The sequence below is a fragment of the Triticum aestivum genome, chromosome 5B (genome assembly GCF_018294505.1).
Source record: "Triticum aestivum cultivar Chinese Spring chromosome 5B, IWGSC CS RefSeq v2.1, whole genome shotgun sequence".
NCBI classification, from domain to species: Eukaryota; Viridiplantae; Streptophyta; class Magnoliopsida; order Poales; family Poaceae; genus Triticum; species Triticum aestivum.
In genome coordinates, this window is record NC_057807.1 from 580,692,085 (window position 1) to 580,701,423 (window position 9,339).

A 9,339-nucleotide genomic window follows, 5' to 3' on the forward strand; every position below is an offset into this window, starting at 1 on the left:
TGCAGTGCTCAAAGTGCAAGATTTTAACAAAACTGAAATTGCTATAAACTTTAGTCTGTAGGCGGGGGAAAGATGTTTGGACGATTCAAATATTTATACAAAGCTTATAAACCGGAAATTCACCGGCGCGGACGAGCTCGTGCGCTATCGGTATCTAGAGGCGTTCGTTTCCATCGAGATGCATAATTTCCGATGTGGGACCGATGGGTGGTTAGGGAGTTAATGTGTGTGCGTGACGGGCACTGACGCCGTGGGAGACGGTGTTTGTGGCTGACCGCAGATGGGTTTGACGGCGATCTAGCGACGGGTCGTTACTCGCGATGGCCGGCCCGCCAAATGTTTTTAACCCAGCCCACGGGTACGTTGTTCTGTTCCCCGTTCGATCCCCAAATCGAGAGAAGAAACCCTAGCGACGCAACATCTTGTCACAAAATCGGAGTAGAGAGATCAGTTAGGTCGAAGAGATGGCAGATCCAGGTGCTGATCCAGATCCAGGAGCAGGTGGGAGGAGAAGGTGCAGGTGCTGGTTTCCATCCTGGTTTCCATCCTAATCCACTGCCACTCCATGTGCCTGCTCGTTGCTGATCCCTGCGTGCTCCGCGAATCCTTTCGTCTGCAGAAGGGTGGTTGGGGTTTCTGTAGGGGCAAGGAGAGATCTGCGATGCGCGCATCGCCGGCCAGCGATGGCTTCGTGAACTGGCTGCCGGAGATTGCCGAGGCCACCTGTGGGAAGGAAAGCCTCATCTTCCAGTACAGCCTCAGCCAGGTGAGGTCTCATCCTTACTTCCTCCTTCAAAAGTCATCTCATGTACTACCTTCTTGATTCCTCCAACGTCATTTGCTAAGCCAAATAACATAGTAGTATACTAGAAGAAAGGTACTTATCGTGGATCTAGAATTTTTTTCACTGGATTATGACTTGAGACTAGACCTCTGAATTTATCTCTGTAAGTACGCTTCAGTATAAAAGAAAAGGGTACACAAACATTTCCATGTACCAAAAGAATAATATGTAGTAGATAGTTTATCAAAAAGGCTGCTATGATGTGTAAAGTATATACCAGGTCTTAGTCAACTGGCTAGCAACTGCAGCTAACAGGGGTCGCTCATCTAAACATAAATTAAATCATTAGTTTTTATGCGTGATGATTTTTTGTATGACCAGATCATCTTTACTGACGATTACCTTAGGTTGTAAAAATCATATGCAATTTTTAATCTTAATCCACACTTTCAACTTCCAAATATGATGTCTGCCAAACACTGGCCCAATATTTGAGATATCGCAGCAGCGTTTAGCTGTAGAGATATCACGGTTGCATGTCTGTAGCTTCTATGATCTCCATCAGGATTTTCAGAACTTTTTGGGGAAAGTGGCAGTTCCATCCAAATCGATTAGGTCAGAATCGTGGGTGAATTGATATTTTTATTCAATTCGATGGGAATAGCTATGCACATGTAAAGTTCTAAATCTCCAACTTACTATGTCTTTGTTTTCTGAGATTTTTATACTTCCACCTTTAATTGGTTCTCGCTACTCGGGTTTGCCCTTAGTTTTTCGATCTACACAATCTCAATCTTCAGAGAGATTCGGGAATCTTCATCAGCAAGTGACCCTTGCTGAAACAGTGATATAGGAGTTAGTGAACATAAGGAGGTAACTCATGTTTCTCTGAAACTTCCAAGAAACCGCAAAACAAAATGTTACCTTTAGCTACCAAGAAACCGAGCCTAATCGAGTCACATCACCGCAGTCCGAGAGATTAGTATCTTCTTTCCCCAAATATACAGTTTATATCCACTGAATTTTGCATGCTATTGCAGCTAGTCAGTCACACTAGCCCTGTTTTAGCTCGATTTGGTTCACAAGACATACACCAATCTTGCTGCCACTGCAGGAATTCGACTTAATTTCTGAAGTACTAAGTATTCAGTTAATGTATACGTCACTCTTCACTAATTATACTTGGATTGTTGCTAGGTCGAAGAAGAAACTGGTATAAAGTTAAATCTACAGGGCATGGTTGATCTTACTGCTTCGCCGGACCCTGCTACTGGGTGCAGAATGCTACCATCACCGGTAAGTGGCCTGCATTCCCTTCAGTTCACAATTAAGCCATAACTTCTGTTTCAAAAAAGAATAACATAACTTGACTCAGATTGGCTTCCGTGCACTGGGCAGACCTGATGATAACATTTGATATACGTAGTTTGGGTTCCTTGTCTCATTATACCCATATGTTTTTGTTGAGAATCACACGCAACACAAAAAAGCAGAAGACAGATGGATGAATTCAGTTCGCAATAACTTTGCAGATTAGTAATAATCCTGCTTGGAAACATAGCAAAGTGTACTGCATAGCAATTTTGTCATGTGATTCAGCAAAACTTCTATAAATGGGATGTTCATTTGGCATCATATGCCTGGAATGGAAAAGTTCTCTTGATCCATGCTGACGCAATTTCAACACCTGTTCTAAGAACTTACACTTGCTCCTGGTTGTGCAATACCTCGACTAAACATCTTCCTCTTTTTACCAGGGTGGTTGTGACAAAGAGATTGGCATGTTCCTTTATAGGGGGCACGTGGACGAGGAGACTATTAGGCTGGTCATAGTGGGAAGTAACATATACTAGTATCATGCATATGATACTAGTGTATGATACTACCTCCATAGTGCATAGTAACATAAAGTAGTATCATAGATGATCATATTTATTGCCATGCATGACACAAAGTAGCATAGCATTTAACATGATATGGTATCTACCTATGTTACTCTAACCCTCTCTCTCCTCTTTAATTATGTGCCACATAAACATATTTGCTAGTCCCAAGTGCATGTTACAGGTTATGTTACCCCCACTATGGCCAGCCTTAGGCTCTCCAAGGGAAGGAAACGGGCCTGCGGGACCATGTCGAGCTGATCAAGCTGCGTGTGGTCCCCTATGACCAACTCTGGCGCACGACGTCAGATGCAAAGGCGCTCTCGGCAATAGCTCTGTACGAGATGGGTGCCAATAGACTGCATAAAGCTTCATCAGTTATACCCATCCTTCGTCTAGCGAACTTGCATGTTCAGCAAGCATGTCCTAAAGACAAAGGATATTCTCCTCTCACTTGGATGGCATGGATGCTCTAGAACACCCTAAGTCCCAGATTTCCAGCTCTATATCCCAAGGACATTTTCTGCATCCATGCACATCCAGGAACATGTTCTAGCAGGCTTCTTCAAGAGAATCAAATTTTGTCCCCATAGTAGGAACTACGACAGTGCCATTTTTTTTCTCTGCATAGCTTCTTAGTGTTGCTTCCAAAGCACTCATCCTGTCAGCGCATGGGTGGCGCTCGCTAGATGAACTTCCGACTCGCATTCTGCATCAATTGGATTGAATTTCTTAGGCCTCATCGTTGAATGCAGTGTTTAATTACATGTGATACACAACTGAATTTGAATATCCGACAATTCGTCTTAAGATAACGCAAGAACAGGTCATCTGCACATATAATGCTAACTGAAGATTTGGCAAACTGTTGTACCTCTTCCTCCAGCCTGGGGCTTCAGGGGTGTCTTTGCCCGTAGAATGCTCAGATGCTGCTGCAGACAAGGCAATCGCATTGCAATTACTGTTGACCGGAGCGTCTCCACATCACCAATGCTGGACTCAGCAGGCTCACACTCCATGGATTTGTACATCTCGTAAGCAACCAAGGGCTGTGCGGCAGCGAGATCTCGCAGTGGAAATCTTTTTCGAGAAGGATACAACAGATCAGCTGCTAAACGTGTACCTGTCGACGGGAAGAGAAACTGGTAGCGGAAAAGTGTACCTGTCGACGGGATCTGACAAAAACTCGACTTCAACACCTCCAGCGGCCGATATCTGCATCGCCATGAGCTCCTGCTCTGTAGGCGGCTATGTCGACATCTGCATCGCCATGAGCTCCTGCTCTGTAGGCGGCTATGGGAGAAGGAAGATATATTTCTTTTACTGGTCAGCGACGCTGAGACAACCATGGGCCCAAACATGGGTACCCATTTACTTTTGAGAGTTGGGCACCCAAGTACCCTTTCGGAGGACGCCATCTCAGTAGCGAAAGTTGACGGCGGCATTCGGTTATGGGCCACTCCGACATTCATGTTCCAACGGAACAACACGAAGCTGAGCCGCTACTTTCGGGTTAGTTTGGACGGTGGAGCACCTGTACTCGACGTCAATGCACACCATAGCAGTAAATACGCTGTGCTACGCGTCATGGAGTCGTTCGTCCAGTTAGCGGGAGCGCACGAGCTCGTCCACACCGTAGCCGTTCTCGCTTATAAACCTATTATCTTAAAATAATTACCATTATAGATCTTCATCCATTTCTTACTCCTGGAGGCACGATGTCGCCAAGCAGTCCCATGTCAAAGGAAACGTCCGGAGGCACCAACGACGACGACGGTGTCTGCACCGCGGACGCCGTGGGGCTATAGCTAGTTGACCTTCGCAGTTCGTCGCCGCCGTTGAGCTGCTGCAAAGACGGCGGCACGGAGCTAACGGCGGACTCCGACGATGCAGGATTCATCTGTTGTCGGCGCAGGGGCGGCAGGTTGTACAGCTGCTGAGTTGACACGAACGACATCTGCTCGGCGAGCGCAACGGTGGCGGCGCCGTGGAAGTGCATGCCGCCGCGCTGGAAGGAGGTCTGGTGGTGGCAGTGCTGGCCCTCGTAGGTGGTGATCACCACGGAGGGGTCCTCCGACGACCGCTCCACCCGCTTCTTCACGGTGCACTTGCTGTTGGTGCACCGGTAGTAGCTCCTGCTCAAAATCGAAAGCCAGTTCGGTGAGAACGTATGCATATACCCCGAAGAGAAAAGTTGAAAATGAACCGCCACAAGAAGATTGCATGCTTTCTATGCCTCATCTCAAATATCCTCACTCCCCATTAGTCACCCGTATCTACTCTGCAGATTCTGTTAGCTACATTGGGTAAGCTCTCTGCCCTGCGGATTCTACAGCTACATGGGGTAAAGCTCAGTTGGGAAAAAAAAGATTCCATAGCTTCTAGAAGATGGGTTGGGCAGTCATTTCCAATAGAGACCTCTTTCCAATACGGTAATTAACTGAAAATCTCATATATACTGTCTATAGGGAATAGCTGATCAGAAACAAAAGGTCCAAATTAATCGCCAACCGCGTCTGATCAAACAGCAACACCATGATCCATACGTTTGGTCAAGGTCGATCGTTATAAACTGCTTGCGCATGATTTTCTCTTAGAAAACGCTTGTAGTTTTCTTTGAGAGAAAAAGGCAGTAGGCTGAAATAAGAAACCAAAAGCGTCCATGTGTGCAAATAACAAACACTCCCTCCGTCCGAAAATACTTGTCGAAAAAATGCATAAAAATGGATGTATTTAAAATTAAAATACGTCTAGATACATTCATTCCTCCGACAAGTATTTTCGGACGGAGGGAGTACTATTAGAACATTATAAGCAACACAAGTGAAGTGATGGATAGATGTGGATGAAGTACCTTGGGAAAGGGCTGTTCTTGACGGCTTTCTGCCCATACTTCCTCCATCTGTACCCATCCTCGAGGTGATCAACTTCGCTCTTGGTCACGAAGGCGAACCGCTGCTGCCGCGCCCGCTTCTGCCCCTTCTTCCCTGCCGCCGCCGCCGGCTTCATGCTCCTGCGCGCACACATACATATCAACACTTGATTCTGTCAAAGAAATACATATCGACACTTGATTTTTCGGGGTGAATTCTTCATGGATGGTTAGCTAGTACTCCCTCCGTCAAGAAATACCGGGATTGCTCGCTAGCTAGCATGCTTAGCTCAACATGTATATTATGAAATTAATATGTACTTGTCTGATCAAACGATCGGATCTAGAAGTGATGATGTATAGTACGCACGCGCAGTAATACATGCGTACGCGTATACGAATGGCGTACCAATACGCGAGGAAAGGGGACGAAAGAATAAACAAAGAACCCAAGAGGCCGGTGTAGAGTAGAGAGTGTGGAGAGAGAAGAAGAAAAAATAAAAGAGAAACCGCGTGAGAGTGAGTGAGACCGGGAACGATCTACTACTACGTATAGTACGCACGCGAATCACGGCGGATCCGCGTGGACACGTCGCGGCCCGCGCGCGCTGCCGGAATTGCCCCTCGCGGACGCGCGATCCGCGTAACCATGTCGCAAGCAAAGCGAGGCAGAGATGAGAGGTGGACGGGCCGCTAGACTCACGCTGCGTCGGCGGCCTCCTGCGGCTTGTCGGCGTTCTCCGCGGCGGCTGCGGCGCCGTCGCCGCTGGAGCAGGAGGAGGCGGCGCCTGCGGGCTCGCCTGACGCGGCCGGCATGATCTCGTCCGACCGCGCCATCGGGACCGGCCCGGACGCGCTCGCCGCCGGCAGATCCAGCGGCGGCAGCTCCCCGGCGCCCGCGCCAAGGCCATCCGACCATCCACCGAGCTCCGCGAACACCGACGACGAGTACTCCGCGAAGGCGTCGCCGGCGAACGGCGGCCAGTCCCCGCCACCGCCCACACCTTCCGCCCTGTCGCCCGCGGCGCCGGCCATGGCCCCCGACACACGAGCACTCCGATCCGGCCGGCCGATCAAAGCTAGCTAGCCGTCCTGCGTCCTGCTCTCGCTGCGAGAGAGCCTAGCTACACTGGCTGTGCACTGCACCGGGGCTGGGGTTGGTTCTAGTTGTAGCGTGCGGCCGGGCCCTGGACGGTGCTGCTGGCTGGGAGTAACAACTGGGGAGAGTAGGACTGGGGTCGCGCATCATTTTTGGTGCGGTGCGGAGCGGAGCAGACGCGTCGATAAGGAACGGATTTTTGGAACTTTCTCACGGTCTCGGTCTCCGTCGGTAACGTCTTGGTGGGTGGGTGACAGACGACTTGACGCTGGTGACCGGTGACAGAGAGAGAGAGAGCAAGTAACTGTACTTCCTCAACGAATTACTGAAAATTACTGGATGTCATAGTAAAATCTCATGTAACAACAAACAATGGGATCGCACCAATCATCGATGGGAGCTAGCTAGCCAATGCTATCCCCAGAGCAGCTGGGTGAAATATCCATGCCGGAGTAAGTTTTTTTGTTCGGAACGACATTGGATTATATTGAAATTGTAAGTGTTACAGAGCACCCCAGCAAGAAAATAAATTACACTCGGCTCCCTGGGGAACCGACCAACTAATTTTTTTACTCAATATGAAAACGTCCCCCTACTAGTGCCCCCCATTGCCCACCTACGATGGAATCATGATATTGGCGCACTTTGATGCTCGAAAATTCTTGGAATTTAGATTATGATTAGTTACTATTACCTCCATCCCTAAATAGATGGCGTATAAATTCAATCAAAAAGTCAATGCTTTCTAAGTTTGATCAAACAAAAACATAAAAGTAAACAATGGGAAAGCAATATAATTATATCCACATTAGATATATTTTCATAATTTATTTTTTCAATATTGTAGTTGTTGATATTTTCTTCTTCCAATCTGGTCAAACTTAATGAGCATTCACTTTTTTTATTAAATTCATACGCCATCTATTTAAAGGCAGAGAGAGTAGTCTACTATTGTTGTAGTAGTAGCAGCAGTAGCACATATATTTACCCCAGGTCAATTCATTATATAATTTCACCATACCACTAGTTCGACACGTATATGGGCTTCACTAAGGCCATGGCCATGTACAATGTACTCCTGCTAACATAGGTGCCTCAAGAAAAAAAAAAGGGACCATTTATGACATTTTTTAAATAACATATGATTTACCATGTCATTGATTAAGAGTTTAGACAAAACTCGCAAAGCGGGGAAATAGGAGTTTACTGCCATAACAACACTCAAATGCTTAGTACTGGCCACAAAGCCCAAGACATCTCCTCTTTGATCTTAGCAATAATGGTCATGGAAGGGGTGACGGTTCTACGAAAGACCCTTGCGTTGCGCTCTGATCAAATTTCACACAAAATAAGTATCATTAAAGAGGCAAGCACTTATTTATGACATTAGTTTACACAAGTGCTTAAGAAGGGGGGTAGAAGTAAACTTTGGCTTTCAATGCTACGCGGTGTCTTCGAGAGATAATTGTCATCCTGATACCGCTGGCATCGCTGTCAGATTCTGTTAAGCACATATGTGACACATTCTGCATTGTGGACACAATTTAGTTTGAGATGTAATAATATTATGTCTTCAAGCATGGGTGCATAAGCACCCAGCACTATATATGGCCCAAGGGCATCTTCAACGGCAACCCGCAAAAAATCTTCCGCAGACAAGGGGACCAGTCTGCGGACACGGATGCGGGAGGCAGCCATCCAACGCTTCCCGTATTCTGTCCGCCAGGAAATTCAAATTCAAATCTACGTTGATCCACACAACGCGTCAGATCACACCTGCGCCGCATTACATCCCCGATCATAACCAAAAGGAGGCAAATTAATATGCTTAGTTTTTACATGTCCGAATTCAAAAGAACATCAGTTCAGCAGTACGTGCATTATTACCCTGCCGGAACGGCCATCCCAGCAAGATGCTTCCCAGTCAAGGAGGTGTCGTCGATGCAACATAGGCAGCCTCCACGTCCACGTCCACCTCCACCGCGTCCTCATCTTGCGCCACCGCCAACTTGTATTTCTGTCACTCCAGCATCTGATAGCGGACGGACTATAATTCTAGCATCATCATCCAAAGAGTCGATATTCAAGGTCAACATCTTGGCATCCTTCGCATTGGCGGCGATCTTCACCCTCTTTCCCTTGAGAGCGGCATTCTTCTCCTCGAGCGTCGCCTTTCTCTCCTCGATCATGGTCCTCCTCTCTTCGAGCTTGATCTTCTTCTCCGTCGCATCCATCAACTACTTGAACCTCTCCGCCTTCCGCTCCTCCTTGATGCCCGAGTGCCTCATGCATGCATCTTCCTTCTTCACCGAGATCTCCTCGAACCTCTCCATCAGCTTGGTTGTCGCACCTTCTCGCTTCGCCCTCTCCTCCTCCCACTTCTTGCCCGGCAGATTTCTTCTAACCTTCTACGACGGTTCTTGGGCTGGGTCGGTAGGGTCACTGATTTCTTCCTCGTTGGCTTGGTGGGTGACAGACGACTTGACGCTGGTGACCGGTGGCAGAGAGAGAGAGAGAGAGAGCAAGTAATTGTACTTACTCAACTAATTACCGAAAATTACTGGATGGCATGGTAAAATCTCATGTAACAACAAACAATGGGATCGCACCAATCATCGATGGGAGCTAGCTAGCCAATGCTATCTCCAGAGCAGCTGGGTGAAATATCCATGCCGGAGTAAGTTTTTTTGTTCGGAAGGAC

The 9,339-nt window shown here is 47.4% G+C and overlaps 1 protein-coding gene across 1 annotated transcript; it reads right to left on the bottom strand.

The window, feature by feature from the left end:
* Positions 1–2,809: 2,809 nt before the first annotated feature.
* On the bottom strand, positions 2,810–6,775 carry LOC100192154 (probable WRKY transcription factor 57). Its single transcript, XM_044534591.1, has 5 exons — positions 6,243–6,775; positions 5,522–5,680; positions 3,830–4,802; positions 3,542–3,747; positions 2,810–3,376 (listed from the first exon to the last, which is right to left on the bottom strand). The coding sequence occupies exons 1-3, from the start codon at positions 6,572–6,574 to the stop codon at positions 4,358–4,360; spliced, it is 936 nt and encodes a 311-aa protein (XP_044390526.1). The 5' UTR covers positions 6,575–6,775; the 3' UTR covers positions 2,810–3,376; positions 3,542–3,747; positions 3,830–4,357.
* Positions 6,776–9,339: the final 2,564 nt, after the last annotated feature.

What these genes read in the sequence shown, in the direction of transcription:
- LOC100192154 (XM_044534591.1), bottom strand. Translation starts at nt 6,574, where the DNA reads ATGGCCGGCGCCGCGGGCGACAGGGCGGAAGGTGTGGGCGGTGGCGGG. An exon ending in CAGGAGGCCGCCGACGCAGC is followed by an intron (nt 5,681 to 6,242) that starts GTGAGTCTAGCG and finishes GTGTGCGCGCAG; the next exon opens with GAGCATGAAGCCGGCGGCGG. An exon ending in AAGAACAGCCCTTTCCCAAG is followed by an intron (nt 4,803 to 5,521) that starts GTACTTCATCCA and finishes GATTTTGAGCAG; the next exon opens with GAGCTACTACCGGTGCACCA.